Here is an 18535-nt window from a genome sequence, read left to right on the forward strand (position 1 = left end):
CATATATCTATCTATCTATTGATCGATTGATTATTTCATTCATTTATTTCAACAAATGTATACTGATCGTTAAAACACAATCAGAATCAGCTACGCTACATCTTGGGACATAAAAACATAAAAAATAATATTGAAATCTCGGCAAGTTTTGCAAATAAATATGAATGATTGCCGATACCATACAACGAAAACTGTAATGGAGCTCGTGCTGGAGCGAGCTCGAGCAGCACGAGCTGGCCGGCCGGCCGGCTGGAGCGCGAGCCGTTTAGCCGTTTGAGTTGAAGCATGGAAATCCGGATCCGTGAGCAGCGCTGAGCTGAATCGACAACGAGATTGTGACAACATGATTCAAACCACCAAATAGAATTGATGATGGCTTCGTCACATTTAGAAGATTTAGAGACCAAGGTTTCCTCTTTAGAATCAGGTAATGCAATTAGGCAGTCCATCCCCATCCCTTAACTCGACAATACAATCGAATCTGCTAGGCTAGGGCTGCCGCGTTGTTGCAGCGGACCAGAGGCAAAATTTGGCCGACGCTCCGGGGGCGGCAGAGCTCGGGACAACGACAGCTCAACTGGAGCTTTGACCTTTGTAATTGTATTGTTGAGTTGAGTGAAAATGTAGTCTTGAGGACGCAATGATGATGATTTTTTTAAATATGTTATATATTTCTTCATCATTGACGTCTTGACACTCTCTCCATAGTGCCTTCAGCGAACGACCAAAACAAAGATGGATTCCCCCAAAAAATCCATCCTTTTAAACCGAATTAAAGAGCATTCATTTAATTTTATTAATTCTTACACCTTCCTACGCCTAATGCGTAGGAAGGTTTGAAATATTACTATTTAAAAATGTAAAAAAATGAAGATTTCTTACCTAACTGATGCCGCGTAGACCCCTCGTTCCACATGTAAACAACGGAAATACAATAGCGTCGACCCTTGAACCGCTTATGTATGACGTACTTCCGGAAAGCAATGCCGTCTTAACGAACAATTTAGAGATAAAAAATCTTATTTAACAAATATTAAAATTTATTTTGTGATCATAAATAATTTGAAAATGGCTTACCTTTAGAATCCATTGTCATGAACTGAAATGTGATGCCTCGTTCTACTACATTGTCTACAGTGTGTATCCATTGCTCTCATATGTCATTGTATTATAATATAAAGACAAAGTTACTCTGTAAAAACATGAAAAATACTCTCATTTATTTCTTTTCTTTCAAAATAATTAAAACATGTAAAACCATACATATCCACTCATTCAATGAACAAGGTTATGATATAATATCATACAAATATCATACATTTGAACATAAATATTTTTAAGATGAGATTAGGACAAGTAAAAAAAGAAAGTAGTTGATCGTCCTCGCGCGCATCAATTTTGGCCGCTGCATGAAATTTTTTGATACTATTTTCTAAAAAAAAAAAAATTGTGATGTTTTTCATCTGTGCCCTCTTCCCTTTTTTTTGCAGCATCAATTTTCTTGATATTTACTATTTTTATGGCTGCTGAATAGCAAAAAAATTACAAGATTGGCGAGCGATTTGCTCTCATGTGCTCTGGGATCTCTCTCACCACTTCAAAACCAATTGCAAAGTCCAATATCGCGGTAACTGCAAGAAAGAAAAAAATCTGATTTGGTTTTTTATTGGAATTTTGAAGATACCTTCATAAATTAGCGAGAAAACAAAGTTTGCAAACTTGGAAAAGATCACAGATTTCTTCATTTTTAGTGCATTTTCGGGGACCCCACTTCCTGAATCTGAACTAAATCCGTCGCGTGCTTTGGAAATATGGCGCAGATAAATCAATTTCAATGATATAATTTGTATTTCAGCGGGTTTTTTGGTGAGTGATAGCGCCTGTACTTAGTTACGGTGATTGTCTGTGTGCTAGTCTGTTGGGTGAATCGATGCATGAGTGCTGGGATGATGTGATTGACTGCTGGCGCGACATGTGAATTTGTGAAATGAATTGAATTTTCTGGCGAGTTTTCTAACATCAGCAGGCAATGCATTGAATATTTAATTATGGATTTAATATTCAATATCAATTTAAAAAATGAATAAAAATTGAACAGTATTAACCCGTTCGCGACGGCATAGTAGAATAGGTTCTAACACCCCAAACGAGATTAATCAGCCGGCCATGTCAAGTTCGAACAGCTCCATTGTTCCGTGCGTGCGAGCTGGATCGTTGATTACAAAAGCGTGTGTGCGATCCACGATGAGTGAATTGATCGATCGATAGTTTTCGCGCATGCGTAGTTCATTTCCTGTTTTGGCTGCACGGAGTTCAGAGCTCACCTGTCGCTCCAGTGCTATATTATTATGTCCGTACAGAGTGACTTCTTTGAGAATGTATTGTTGGTGATGTGGGTTTTGAAGTTCTTCTTGGACTTCTTCTTTTTCGATATTACTATTATCATAATATTCTCATAATGTTACTATTATCATAATATTCTCCCTTCCTTTCTTCTTCCTTTTCTTCTTTTTCGATCTTCTTATTATTATCAAAATTATTATTCTCATTTCTTTTCTTCTCATATTCTTTTTTTTCGATATTCTTCTTATCTTATCATCCTCATTTCCTTTCTTCTTTTGTTCGATCTCTGTCTCATCTTTTTGTTCTTATACTTCCTATTTATAGACCCCCCTTCTCCCTTGATATAGTCTTGCTTTGTTTCCTCTTGCAAATGAAATCCTCCTTGTTTTTTCTTTTTTATAATGCTCCCTTTTCATTTTCTCCTCCTTCTTCACTGATAATTGTGTAATCCTACACCTCCATCTCCTAAGTTTTCTCTTTCTATTTCCCTTCTATTTATTCTTGTTATGAATTTGCTTGTGCTTCTTTTTTTCGCCTTTTTTCTTCGTCGTCTTATCTTCTCTTTATACCTATTCTCATTCTTTTACTCCCGTCGTCCTATTTTGCTTAATTTTGTTCTCTCTGTTTTTCTCTTCATGCAAAATGAAAAAAAATGAAGAATATGATATTTCCTTTTAAAAGTATGCCCCCCAAAACATGAATCTTCAAAATATCGTTATATGCATAGAAGTAATACTTTCTGAACAAGAAATCATAATCTTCTCGATTAAAATTTGCAAGGTGGTATACGACAATTATTATGAAGATTATTTATCATTTATCATCCAATTACTTAAGTTAGCCCACCCCATCCCCCATGATCACCATTATCTTCTCCCTTCATCTTTTTTCTGTTTCGTCTACTTTTTTATTTTATCTTTTTCTTTGTCTTATCATTATTATATTCATAATCTTAACCATTGTTGTTATTATTATGACTATTATTATTATTTTTTTTATTATCCGATTGTTATATTTTCTTTTATTATTTGTTATTATCATTGTTAGTGTTGATAGTAATGTTTATAATTGTTATCATTGATATTATGTAAACATTTGAATATTTTACATGTAAAGAATAAAAAAAATTAGTTTAATTCGATTGAAAAATATTATTGTTATTGTCATGAATGCCATCCCCTCTACTCTCTCTAATCCCCTTACCTCTAGTCAACCTCTACTTATATTCTCTCTCTCCTCTATTTTCCCTTTACTTTTTTCCCCTTACGCAGGGGGGAGAGGGTTCAATTTCATACGAGGCGCTTTTAATCGAAAAAAATGTACTACAACACAGCGCAGACAAGTGGGTTATGCTCTCTCTCTCTTCTTCATCTCCCGTTCCGTGCCCCCCGGCCCTCTCTCTATTTTTTCCCTTCTGAGTATATTCTCGTCATCACAGAAATATGTCCAAACCCGGCCCTCCAAGCCCAACCCATACTAAAAAATAGAACCTACATTAGGATAGGTGCCCGGCATATTCGGCCCATAATCAATTTCAAATGATTTCTAGATTTTATACGTCGTCGAGAAATGTTCAACAAAAACCTCCAAATTATTTCCTTAATTCAAAATCCAACGGAGACGTTGCCATGTATTTGTGTAAAAAAATGAATATTATGTATCAAATGATTCTAGTAATTAAAATTGTATTAAAAACAAGACATTCTGCCTTTCTTTCATTATCCAAGAATATACAATAAGTCCCTGCAAACCGTTTTATTTATTGTGAACTTACTCAATTCTCAGTTTATTTCACTAGTTTAGAACGTGTGTGGTTATTTTCTTGACATTTATGTGCAAAGGATTTAATGATCAACAAATGATTAGTAATTCATGGAAAATGCAAGAAAAAATAACTTAAGTATATGTTGGTCAATTTAAAATGGAAAAAAATGAGTGTGACCAGAAAGACATTTTCGGTTTTGCTGGTATTCTAGTTGTCAGAGATCGGCGGTGAACCAAGGAATTCTTGGTGGAGGGGACTATAAATACGCTACTTTTTCTTTATTTTTTTCTGACAAGCAAAGGGGGGGGGGAGAAATAGAGGTCAGCAATGAAATCGCAACCCAAGTTACACCATTACTATTTTATACCCTTTTTTTTATTCTAGTGCATATAAATTATATTCCATCATTTAACCCCCCCCCCATTTGTTTCGCCACACTCACTGTCAAATTTTCGGACAATATATGATTTGATTAACATTTTAGGAACTTTCCGTTCGGAAATTATTATTTCCTGCGTTCAGTTTGTTTTAATATCCAATTTCGTCAAGATGAAAAAGGACTCTGAAAATAATAACCTGCATTGCCAAAGTATAATTCTAAAATGTCGTAAGTGTATATAATTTCTCACCCGGTACATTCACCTTTACAGAATTTCGATGTATTAAAATAATTCTTATGTTTTATTTCTCCACTTCGTTTTTCCTTGTAGCCAACAATCCATAAGAGCTCCGATGAAAATACAAATATGAGTTGATTAGAGAACTGTAAGAGGAAGAGCGTGCTTCAAAAGAGATACATAGAAAGGCCATTCTCGCCTGCCTAAATATCATATTCCAGCTCATATTAAGTGATATATATTATCTCTAATTAATTAATTAATTGTCTTCATTAATCAATTCATGTACTGATTGCTTTATCTCATATTTATCTTTATCAAAGTTGAACGTCTGTTATATTCAATGGAGTACGGCCAAAAATGAAACAAATAACTGAATGGACGTATATGGAATCACAATATGCTTTATGCCGTTTTTCTCGCACCCTTCTAACAAGCAATTAAAAAAAAAATTAAACGAGCCGCATCATGATTAATAATTCATATAATATCCACTAAACATTGTGATCAAGGCGCTCTACTTATTCATTACCCGGCTTACATCATTTGTTCCGTGAAAAGCATTATAGGCCTGTTTGCAGACATAAACATAAATATTTCATTTTAATATATTCTGCTTTTCATTCCCTCTATCTTCTCGAATAATATATCCATGGAATGCATATTTACTCCATGCTCTGGATTCCTATCGCATCACATTTTTTTATATGCAGGTCAAACCAAACCACGATAACATACTCAATCAGAATAAAATCAATTGGGGAAACCTTAGATTTTTTTCGAAAATTCATATGAGATTACTGATATGGATAAAACATGCTTCATATACTTTGTACATCGTAAATAACACATATTAGTCTTCATTAGCATGATTATGCCTATGTCACGGCGTTTATCACTCTTTGGTGTTAAACCAAACTGACAAAGTGTGAATTCATCCGTACATCCTTCCCTTTCAAGTCACTCTTTTACATTGTTAGTAAGTGGCAACTTTATTGACCTTCGCTGGATGCCCTTTTGTGATTTTCAAAGGAAAGGGGGCCATGCCTCCATCAATTACCACATCCGTATCGCTAGAACAACATAGAGTGTACGTACGATCCGAGGTATTCTCAATAGCCAGCTGTATACACTTTTTGTTTAGGATTATAGAAATCGATATCAACTTAAAGTCGTGTACTCTCTTCTAGTTTGATCTAGCTTGATCAGTTCATGAAGTTGAATATTATGACAGCCATTTTCAAGAGGCAAAATAATGCACCTAAATGAAAGAAGAAAACAAAAATCGATGTGTTATAAACTGAAACCATGATTTTTCTTCTTCCTATATTTTATCAACGGCGCCATTTTTTTAAAAAGAAGTGCACACCTAGTTAGCAGTAATGCATATAGCATTTTCATTTATTTGAAAAGCAGGATAAAAGAGCATTGTAGATTAAATGCCTTGCTCACGGGCATAGGTGCCGCGGCCGGGATCGAACCCCGGACTTTTTGAAACCTCACAAGCAATCTTATAAAGTATCGATCGTTTTCGATCTATCGTTGATCATATCAGCGCACGCACGCAGCTCTGCGTGCGTTTTGGGTTGCATTTCGCTGCTCCCATTGTTTTCCCTCACTTTTATTGATTACGGTATATACGTGGTTCTGCGAAACTGAAAATCGTTGAAATCAAGCTTCCATCGCGGCAATGCCCACTGTACGCCAATATTGGACTCTCTTCGAAGCATAACTCGTTTTATAATGCTTTATAAACTATAGAAACAAAAGGTAAAAACGTATGACTTTCTGGAATGTGTAGTTTAATTAATGGACATTGTAATTATAACACAGAAAAGGCAGAAACATAGTATGAAATTGTATTTTTAAAGCCTGCAAATGGATGCGAGTAATAGCCTTTGGGGAACCGACTATATACGGCTCCCGTACATGAATAAGTTTTAGGGAACCGTATATATCCAGCTCCCGTTGGCAACGGGTTAAACATGTAAACGAACAAGCAGCTGGAAACTGCGATGCAAAACGGCTTATTATAATCACTCGGGTCGCGTTCGCGTTCGAAATCACTCGGGTCGCGTTCGAAATCACTCGGGTTTTGGATTTTTGGCGATTTTTTTTATTTGCTTAACAAACAAGCAAATCAGCCATGTGGCTCAACTATCCTAGAATAGATTCAGACTTCTACTGTTTTTCTACCGACTCCGAGTCGGAACTTGCCATATCTGCCACATCGATGTTACATCGTCATTCCCATGTGCGGACATGCATGCCTGCATGCAATTGCCCCAATGCGGGACCCAGCCACGGTCGGACAAGGCGTGCATCGGTAGCATGGAGCAAGGTAACGTGAGTCGAGCCGAGTTAGATCCCACGTTACAGTGCCAGTCAGTCCGCCGATATTTTATATCCGATTTTTCCTTCAAGGATATGATCGAAGATTGGCAGGTGATCGCTGATTGTGGTAAAATCGGGAGCCGATTTTAAAATCAGTTAATTAGAACAGGTACAATTACGATTTTAAAATTAATTTAAAATCGATTTCCAAAATCAATTTTAAAATCGATCTAAGATCAATTTTAGATCAGTTTTATTATTAGTTTTTAAAAACCAATTCACATTTTTACTGATGCTGACGAAAAGTTAGCTTGGTTGTCAGAGCATTATTTGTCCTGCGTCTAAATATCTGGAGTGGAAACAACAGTAACTAATTGCTTCGGCTGTCGCGCAACTTCACTTCCCCGTTTTATTGGAACATAATGCATAAACATATGGCCATTGGGTCCCTGTACAGATCGAGCTAGAACTTCGGTCTCTATTGGTGAGTGGAGCTAACGGAGTTCAGCGGAACAACGAACATTACAGAGACCGAAGCTTTTGGTCTAATTACGTATATATGCATTAAACCATGGATGGCTGGCTATGCATACCGCTGAAGACTGACTGGCACTGTAACGTGGGATCTAACTCGGCTCGACTCACGTTACCTTGCTCCATGCTACCGATGCACGCCTTGTCCGACCGTGGCCGGGTCCCGCCTTGGGGCAATTGCATGCAGGCATGCATGTCCGCACATGGGAATGACGATGTAATATCGATGTGGCAGATATGGCAAGTTCCGACTCGGAGTCCTCGTATAAAAACAGCAGAAGTCTGGATGTATTCTAGGATAATTGAGCCACATGGCTGATTTGCTTGTTTGTTATGTTAAGCAGTAGGCGAGTGCATTTAATTTGAGGCACTTGCCGGCTTAAAACGAAACTAGAATTTCAATTTCATTTCATTTTCCCAGCGTGTTTGTCCCATTGAAGACAACGTTAGAAAAAAAATTGCATCCAAATAAAAAAAAATCGCCAAAAATCCAAAACCCGAGTGTTTTCGAACGCGACCCGAGTGATTTCGAACGCGAACGCGACCCGAGTGATTATAATAAGCCTGCAAAACCAAGCCCAGAGCTAAAAAAGAGATCGGCTCTGAAAAATTGAACATGGGTCCGAAATAAATGACCCCCCCAAGCATTTTTTTTACCCTTACATATATATTAATACAGAATGTTTAAATTATTCACTTGACATGAACATTCTGTTTTACAACAATACAGTACCAGTATACATCAGTAGTACATCAATAGATTTTATCGCATAATACATTTTCCATAGATTTCCAATCAATCGTAGATATTAATATTATATTTATATATATATATATTCTACTCATTTATTATTAATATTGAGCATGCATCGATCACATAATTCAAGCTTGACATGGCCTGACAATCATTTGAATAAAAATAGCAAAAAAGATAGTAAATAGTAAGGACCTCCCTCATCACTGATGTAAAAAATCAGGCCGAGAAAATGTCTCCTTGTTTTAAAAAAAATAGTAAGATAGCAAATAGTAAGGACCTCCCTCATCACTGCTCTCGAAAACCCGGACAATCAACTACTATCTTTTTTTACTTGGCCTTAGGCCAAGTCTAGACCTCTATTTCAGAATAATGAACGAAAAACATTAAAAGGCGTCCCAATTAACTTAAACTTCAGTAGGCCTAAAGGCTTGAAAAAGGGAAACCAAGAACAATAACATAGAAAATGATTCACAAATTGAGTAGAGTATCCTCCGTGGGGGGGGGGGGCTGCGCACGAGATATACTGTGAATTCATGCAAGCAGCAGGTCTGAGAGGGATTGAGAAAAAAAACTACTGATGGGACACCACATTCTGGTCCTTTAAAATGCTGAGTGGAAAATTTGTTTTAACGGTCATTTAAGTTGGAGAGGAAGAAACTTTTCAGTCAGTAACGAACCTGCGGATAATCGCTGATCCTTGAATATTGGGGGAAGAACAACATGAGATGAGTATTGAGAGGGGCCCTGTGTCTGTGCACCTAACTATTTAATTAAGATTTAACATGAATTTCTTTTTATTTCACCAAAAAAATCAGTTGATAATGTTCCTTATATTTTTATTAGTAAGTGTGCCAGAAATCTCATGAAAAATTGAAAGAAATATATGATTTTCTTGGAAAAAACCTCGACCATTCATTTTCAGATTAAAAAAAAAAAAATTGTGCCTGCAAACCTATTCACTTTATACACGATTCAGGGATTTTGATGAGGCTGTATTTTGAGGCCATCACATGAAATGTCCGAAATTCATTATTTTTTCATCATTTTGAGTCAGAATTTTCAATGTACATCTTTCTATGTATTGCATGTGTAAATTTTCTGTTCGTTGTGTATCTTTTACTAGATTCGTGCAGATTCGCGTGTGCGCAGACAAGGGGGGTCCTTACCATATGAATTACTTATATTCATTTCAGATGATGTTCCTCCCTTTTCACTTCTGGGACTTGGATTAAATGGAAAGTCGGTTGCTATTCCTGTAACTGAATGCCAACCTGAATCGCTGCCATATACCACCACTGTAAGTATGACTAATTTAAAAAAAGTGCTGCTATATTAAAAAATCAAGAAGTAGAGTCTACATGTGTTACATATATGCTCTTGGATTCTTGTCTCAAGGTCAGTCATTTTTGGCCTTGGCCTTGGGATTACATTCGAACAAGGCTAAATGAGGCCAGGAAATATAAAGTCAATAGACAAGGGGCGACATACACGGTGGCAAACAGCCACCACAAGTGGCCACCATTAACATTAGCCAGCTTTTTGTGGTACTATGTAGGCATTTTCAGTGCTGAGAACTGCAGTCTGAAACCAATCTGGGATAAGGAAAAGCGTGGCTAAACAAAAAGCCAGGGTAATAGTATGCAGTGCTCAGAAACACTGTATCAAGTGTGATATTTATGCTGCGTATTATCATTATCATTTTTTTAAAACTCCACAGTTGCCTTTTGGTTTACCTCCTGTTATCCATGACCTGCCACAGAGGATAGATGACTTCCTTAACTGCCCTAATCAGCTACCTGTTCATGATGTCAACAAGGGTCAAAGGTGAGAAGTTACATCAGTGTATGAGACAAGCAATAATCTTGATCAAGCAAATTCCTCTCAAAATGGCTAGTCATGGCTTATAAATCATTTGAATGAATATTCTTATTCTTAAGTAAATCTGGAGAAGAGATGTTACCTATATTTCATGTATCTGCAATACAGGAAAGAAATTGGTGATATGTTTTGAATATTCTGAAACCAGGACAGCAATAAATAGGATACTACAAAATCAACTTTTTGATGAATTTCCATATGGGTCAAAATCAAGGTAAGAAGCTCCTATTATAATGTATGTTCCAGATTGCTTGAATAATTTTCGGTTCAATGCTACCAGTTTCATGGAAGTTTGATAATTGATTCAGCTGCAATGGCCATTGAAAGTTGGGGCCCCACTAGTACTAACTTTTCTTTTCCATACTGTATGAAGTGTATGTGTATTAAGTGTGAACAAATTCTCAAAAAGCATGGAGTAAAATTCAAAATGTGCATAGAAATATTAAACCCTTCAGTAAAATCGATTAATCTTTTTATCCAGGAAATTGGCAAGGTTAGCGAATCCAGCTAATCTGTACTCAGTGAGCCTAAGCACATTACAAACCACACTGCAGGTGGAAAGGAATGCAACAACAGGGCAACTACTTGGCTACAAAGAAGTAAGTTAACTTGCCAGATAATCAGGGAGTCATATCATAATCTTCTCTGAATGAATCAATGGAAGATGAAATTCATTTGATTTATTCAGTTCATTTTAATTGGTTTCTTGAATTAATCTAGGGTTAAATTTAGTTGTTGATTGGGCTGTAGTGAGTGGCTGTTCCCAGTTGCTGGTACTGTAAAAATGGCATTATTGAATCAAACTATCAATGGGACTAATTCTTTTAAGGACAAGTCCACCCCAACAAGAAGTTGATTTGAAAAAAGGAGAAAAATCCAACAAGCAAAACACTGAAAATTTCATCGAAATCAGATGTAAAATAAGAAAGTTATAACATTTTTAAATTTTGCTTTATTTCACAAAACAGTTATAGGCACATCCTGGTCGGTATGCAAATTGGCAGACTGATGATGTCATCTACTCACTAATTCTTTTGTATTTTATTATATGAAATATTCTAATTTTCTCCTTGTCAAGTGAACCAAAGTTTTATTTCTTCTTGAGCATGTGGAATTTAACAGTTTATGGTTAAGTTAAGTTGGTCCTTATTGTCAAATCTGTAAAAATTGAAATATTGTATTATTCAAACAATAAAAAACAAGAAATAGTGAGTGATGGACATCATTGACTCTCATTTTCATATCACTGAGTTGTGCATTTAACTGTTTTGTGAAATATTAGCGAAACGTTAAAATGTCATAACTTTATTATTTTACATCCGATTGCGATGAAATTGGCAGCATTATGTTTGTTTGATTTTTTTTCTCTGTCGATTCAAATCAACAATTTTCTGGGGTGGACTTGACCTTTAAGTCAATGGTGAAACACATTTTTTTTCAAATCTAGCCTCTTGTAGGCTAGCCAGCTTATTGCGTTACTATCTGGGCAATTGCAGTGCTAAAATTTGTCGTCTGAAACCACAATGGAAAGTAGGGCTAAAAGAAGTCAAAAGTTTATGTTGAACACTTGCAAAATCATTAATTATTCATGAGCTGTGTCATAGTAGGGGGGAGGGGGGTGGCTAGAATCGGAGCCCTGTTGCAATTTAATCAATATTAACTTTGAAATAAAGGACTTTTTTTGTTATTTTGTGTATTTAAGCATATAAAGGGGTTTTCCCTATCCTACCTCACAGTGAATCACCTACACGTGTACACTACATGTACATGCAGCTCTTTTCTTGAAATCCCAATATGTATAGCGGTTACTGCTTTTTTGCTTTTCTGAATTTGCTTAATTTTCTATTAAAACAAATTTCCTACTTCTGTTGGATTACCTTTAAGGTTTTCATAGGTGATACTTGTGGGACAGCAAAGAACAGCCTCTCCCTGACTCGTCAGCCTGGACCTCTCTCAGAAGCAATCCAAGGCAGTACCACCAACTTCCCCTTCATGCCGGGAGGTCTCGCTGACGAACCTTTCCTGGACGACGATGATGACACTGCTTTAGGTGTTGATAAACTCAAGGAGGCCAATGACATTGATGATCTCTTGACTGTGCCACCAGGATGGAAGGAGGGAATGACCTTTAAGGATCAGAAGAAAAATGATAAGGCCAAAGATGAGGAGAGAGGAGTCAGCAAGCTGATAGAAGTCTCTGGAGAGCTTGGCCTTGATGACATCATGGGGACCGATGATCGTTTTGACTTCTTGGAGAAGGAAACAGAAGAGGATAGAGCGAAGGAGAAAGAAAAAGAGAGACAAAAGGCAAGTGAATGATTAACTCAGTGAAATAATAAAATAAACCCGGATTGTTTGATAATATTTGAGGTGTCATTTGTCACCGCAATAAACGTTGTGAAACTATTTTTAACAAGCAATCCATCCACCTAGTGTGAGGGTCGAGGGGACAGGTCAAAGGCCAACCATCCCTACCTTATTTTCATTTTTTCCCCATCACCCATCATGATTGGACCTCCTGTCTGAGTTATGGCCTTGTGTGTGAGGGATCGAGATGATATAGCTAGCCGGCTAACGGCGCACATGCACACAGTACCTGCCATGTGATATCGTCTGACTGGTCATGTGATTGGCTGAGAGTAATGGTTTCACTGGGTGAGAATGTCCAATTTGTTTAGGCATGGTCATAACTCAAGAAGTTTTCCTTTTGATATTATGACTGTGATGACATGCAGAATATTTCTCTCTTTTTTGGTAAAATAATCTGTCCAGTTTATTGAGATATCTTTTATACCAGTTTTTTCTGCTAACCATAAAAGCCCTCCCCCCCAAAAAAAAAACCCTGTTGTGTTGACATTTTCCACAAAGTCGGTGATCCGAAAATAATAGCTCAGCTGGGAGTGGGTGCAAAACAATTTAATTCCCATTTAAGGGATACATTAAAGAGGGTGGACGAGACGGACGAGAAGAGGAGGGTGCCGTTACCGGGAGAGAGAAGGGGGGGTATGTGTACAAGAGCAAAAAAAGCAAACAAAAAACGTGAGAGATGACTAAATGGATGATATTGGGGTAGGATGATATTGGACCGATTGTCAAAGTTTAATATGAAATAAAAATGTATTTTGATTCATTTTTTTATTAAAAATATTTTTATTAAAAATATTATTACCGGTAGCTGAAGGATAGAATAAGACAGATAAAAATAAATCATACACAAAAAATAGTTTGAATAAAATATTCTATTGCTTCAAAGCAAATATGAAGAATGAAATACGCTCAGAAATTAACTCTTTCTGCCACCTCCACCCCTCCGAAAACAAATCTGCCCTATGATAGACAGAAACAATCTCTGTGAGAGCCTGTTTGAAAATTGGGTCACCAGAATGATAACATAATAAACAATGTGGTTTGTAATCTGCCTCTTGATTTCACACACACACACACAAAAAAAAATCATCTCAAAGCACATGTTTCGTAGTAAATCACTAGCGGTGCACAGACTGTGCTGTTGACCGCTGCACTGGTGATAAGCATGTGAGGAATAGCGAGTTGGCCTTGTATCGTCTTAATCCCCTCTCTACATTACTACTGGATGATATAAACAGTGAATTAAATATTTTGGGGGTTTGTATCATCTTTTGAGAACAAGGTCAGAAGGTGATGTCGGTCACAGATAAGAGTCAAGTAGGTCAAAACTTTGTACTTTTGCATGGACATAAATCAATTTTAGCCGGACCGGGTTACCGGGCCTCTCCGGGTCGAGCTATGATTCTGATAAGATTTACGAGCCGGGTTTGGATAGAGTTGAAGGAACCGAGCTACAGTACTATGAATGATACAATTTTTAGATAGCCATATCGAGGAAAGTCTTGATCATATGATATGTACTATACATTGGCCAGTTTAATTTAGTCCATGGTCTACCTCTGTGCTGAAATTTTGGGAAGCCAAAAGGTATAATTATGTAACATTTATACATGTATAGTGCTTACTGGGTAATACAATGTTTATAATTGCTGCATGCTGTTATCCAGGCTTTAGCAAATCTACCCTGATCAGGCACATGGAGCATTCAAGGAATACTTCCCTATTGGGTACTCATTTACTATACCTGGGTAGAGAGTGGCATATACCTTGCCAAAGGACGCGAGTGCTGCGGTGGGATTTGAACCCCGGACCTTGTGGTTCAAAGTCTGGAGACCTATCCACTTACCCACAGCACCTCTACAGCAAAAATGTAAAAAAAATCTGTTCACAATGTACATTTCCTATAGAGTACCGAAGCGATGACGTCAGTTGCCATGGTGTCATGGTGGCCCAGTTCTAAACAAATAAACAAATGAATGAAAGCGTGTGTTTCTCATAGGATAAAATGGCTGCTATCGGAATTTGATTGCTTGCAACCTATTTTTCAGACGAGCATTTGTGAATATAAATGTGTACAGACCATCGTCAGCTGCGACTCTTTTTAGAACCAGCCCACCATGACACCATGGCAACTGATGTCACACTTCGGTACTCTATGTTTACATAACTCCTTCTTCGTGTTTTAATGATTTTAGTTATTGGTCCCAGTCAATTTTTAATGAACTTTTGATGTTAGAGATACCTTCCAAAATTGGCTACCTATAGTCAAAACTTTGACCATGGTTGAAATTGTGAGGAATATATATATTTTTGATATTTTGCTATGAGGAATAAGAAAAAAAAAATATTTTGTTTGTTTTTGACAGGAGACAGCAAAGGAAAATGCAAAATCCAAGGATGAAGAACTCGATAAGGTTTTACCTGAAGTAAGTATGGAATTAAATCTAATCGCAAAGCTCATGCCAGTTATTTGTTGGACATTTACACAGAATATGTGCAAGTGATCCCCAACATGTGTGACTTGCCGGAAATGTATATGTCTCTGTTTTCTGTTTTGAAAATTTGTAATGCTTTCTAAGTATCATGGTTTAAGTGGGCAGTTCATGAAATGTAGTAAAAATTGAGAAAATAAGTCACCATGTCTGATTGTCTGTTTGGTTTAACCATATTGGATAAGCACCACCTGATTGATGTGCTAGTTCTTTCTTCTTTTAAAATATACTTTTTTGTTTGGGTTAGAGTCCCTTTTAATGGAACAAAAATGTGATCATACAAGACCGGTATCTATGTACATGATGAATCATTAGTTTAAATTCGAATTCGATGGTTTTTTCATTTAAAGGGAAACATCAAACAGAAGGTTGATCAAACGAAAGAACCCCTGGAGGAGAAGTCTTGGGCTATCAACATTGATGTCAGTACACCAGTGGATGACTTTCACAAGAGAGTTCCTGTTATGGCTCACCAGGTACCTTAACTTTCATAGCACAAATGTATGATACGTATGTGCTGTGGTCGAGACCCCCATTTTCAGCCTAAATTTCCATTCCAGAGCATCACCAATTCAGAAAGCCATAGAAATTCTTATTTTTCCCCATTCCAAAACCCCTCAAATTTTTGATTTCTCATTCCAATGCATGCCCATCATGAGCTACTAGCTTGCGCTATCCCGATATGAATCGGGCAAGCGCATTTTTTTTTCATAGCCGCTACCAATTACTCCTGCGATCTAACGAGTCCAGGAGACCCCCTTTTTTAATGTGGACAGTTCAAGAGCATTATTGTCGTTTTAACAATCATTGATCCAAGAGGTGTTCCGGAGCCACCGACCCTGACTTTGGGGCAGCACATAGTATCATGTTAGGCCTATAATTCTAGTACCCCCCCCCCCCGGGCACTACTTCAGTTTAATTCAAACTTATTTCGATCATAAGATATATATATACAAACTAACATGAAACATTCAAGATACAATCTGACAATGAAATTTGAGACTAATAATAATAATGATAATAATAATTATATAGGCTTTGTGCAGCGCACATATCCACCTTGCTAGGTGCTCAAGGTGCTCCTATATTATCCCGGCTAAGCTAGTCTACCGATCCTGGTGCGCACAGCTTTTTGAGCAATTACTTCCTGCCGGTACTCATTTACCTCACCTGGGTCGAGTGCAGCACAATGTAGATAAATTTCTTGCTGAAGGAAAACACGCCATGGCTAAGATTCAAACCCAAGACCCTCTGTTTGAAAAGTGAGAGTCAGAACCAATAGACCATGACGCACCCACATGTAATTTTTCTTTTTAATGTGTTAACCCTAAATAGACTGGGCTATTTCGACGCCTAAGAAGACTGGGGGGGGGGGCTGATTCAGCCCCCCCTATGATCTTGGCCGTTGATCGCGCGATCGCGACGAAAATTGGCACACGCGTTACCCATGGCATTATCTACAAAACTATAACATCAAATTCTGCAAAAAAATCTCAGTCTCATTAATTATGCTAATTTATGCGTAAAATCATAAGTTTGCTCTAATTAAATAAATAATGCCCCTGAAATGCTAATTTTTGTTTCATATACTCTAGATAGGCATCTGATCAAATTGATTAAAAAAAATTTCAAAATCACATTTATTTTCTTATGTATTCTCTTGTTTTCTAAGTTTCTTATGTATTTCTTTGTTTTTTGACTTTTTGTTTTTTATTGTTTTTTCGATGGAAATTGTCGGGGACTTTATTTTGACCATAAACAACATAAAATTAATTGATTTTCAGCAGTAAAAGGAAAAATAATGATACATTTATGAATTTTGGCTAAGAACACTATTTGCATTGGATTTGTACACAAATTCACGTTTTTGAGTAATTTTTGGTCTGCATGCACTTACGAAATGTTGCGTAATTTTGGAACCGCGTACCCCGGGGTCACAATTTTGGTCTCAAAAGTTGCGCGAGACTTGAAATTAAAAAGTCAGCGAGCGACGCGGTCAAAAAATTTCGCGAGGCAGATTTATCGCGAAAAATGTCGAGGGGGTGCTGAATCAGCCCCCCCCCCAGTCTTTTTAGGGTTAAACATAGTCCGCTAAAATAAAAAAAATTGTGACAAATATCACATGGTCGTACATGTTACATTTAAATACATTAAACTGTGGAAGTGTCTTGGTCTGGTGGTCATGACTCATCTTTCAGTCTGATGGATGTGGGTTTGATTCTTAGTCATGCATGTTTTCCTTCTTCAAGAAATTTACCCACATTGTGCTAAACTTGACCCATGTGAGGAGAATGGGTTCCCGGTAGGAAGAAATTCCTTGAATGCTTGAGTGCCTATACGTAGGCAAGCTAAAGCCAGGGTAATAATAATAGCAGGGCCTGCTGAGAGAACAGTTTTTGGAACTGAAGTGGTTACCCTGGGTAAATATACCGTTATTATTATTACTACTTCTACTACTGCTGCTGCTACTGCTACTTACTACTACTACTCCAATTCCTACTCCCACTCCTAATCCCACTCCCCATACTCCTACTCCCACTCCTAAGAAGTTTATAATACCGTAAGGCATGTATGATATGACTTTTATTATGACTTTATGACTTGGGTAGTGTTTCATGAAATTGCTTGTCAGATGTTTTATCCAATAGTTACCATAGTAACAGTGCTTCTAAGCCAATAAAAATCAAGGAAAGATGTCAGGTCTGACAACTTGTCGGACAAAAATGTTGATGAAATGCTTCCCAGATTGAACACGAATTGTTCACATGTCTTAATGATGGGGTTTATTGCCTTTGTTCTCCCCTGTGTAGTACCCTTTTGAGCTGGACATATTCCAAAAGCAAGCTGTTCTCAAGCTTGAGAATCATCAGAGTGTTTTTGTTGCTGCCCATACATCAGCAGGAAAGACTGTGGTAGCCGAGTATGCCATCGCACTATCAATGAGACATCTTACAAGGTAATACAATATAGAGGGCTGTTCCATAAAGCTATTTGTAAGTTAAAGGGGAATGAAACCTTTGACATAAGTGGGCTTGTGTGGAAACAGAAAAATCAGAGAAGAACAACGAAAGTTTGAGAAAAATCGGACAAATAATGAGAAAGTTATGAGCATTTGAATATTGCGATCACAAATGCTATGGAGATCCTCTCATTGGCAATGCAACAAAGATGTGTGATGTCACACGTGAACAACTTTCCCTTTGATGGACTATAAAATGTCACCAATATGTCTCTTCCTCTTTCTCATGGTGATACAAACTCTTTATCCATAATATATTATTTGAAAATCTGTAGTACATGCCCTCCTATAGAAAGAATATATGATCTACTGATAGATGTTCTTTTTTTATTTCTCTGTTTTCACACAAGCTTTCTTGTTCCAAAGGTTTCATTTTCCTTTAAGAGTGACTTAAAGAACGACTTGTGATCCTTTCTTGCGGTGAATGAT

General features: G+C 37.1%; 1 protein-coding gene across 1 annotated transcript in view; it reads left to right on the plus strand.

The window, feature by feature from the left end:
• Window positions 1-268: 268 nt before the first annotated feature.
• The window catches only part of LOC121428491 (helicase SKI2W-like), a 44001-nt gene continuing 25734 nt past the window's right edge, over window positions 269-18535 (plus strand). Inside the window, exons 1-8 of the mRNA XM_041625123.1 lie at window positions 269-427; window positions 9544-9647; window positions 10068-10174; window positions 10710-10827; window positions 12113-12535; window positions 14962-15021; window positions 15438-15563; window positions 17898-18043. Coding sequence (XP_041481057.1) covers window positions 370-427; window positions 9544-9647; window positions 10068-10174; window positions 10710-10827; window positions 12113-12535; window positions 14962-15021; window positions 15438-15563; window positions 17898-18043 — 1142 coding nt within the window. The 5' untranslated portion in view covers window positions 269-369. The remainder of the gene's footprint in view (window positions 428-9543; window positions 9648-10067; window positions 10175-10709; window positions 10828-12112; window positions 12536-14961; window positions 15022-15437; window positions 15564-17897; window positions 18044-18535) is intronic.

This window comes from Lytechinus variegatus, chromosome 15 (assembly GCF_018143015.1).
Source record: "Lytechinus variegatus isolate NC3 chromosome 15, Lvar_3.0, whole genome shotgun sequence".
Classification (NCBI taxonomy): Eukaryota; Metazoa; Echinodermata; class Echinoidea; order Temnopleuroida; family Toxopneustidae; genus Lytechinus; species Lytechinus variegatus.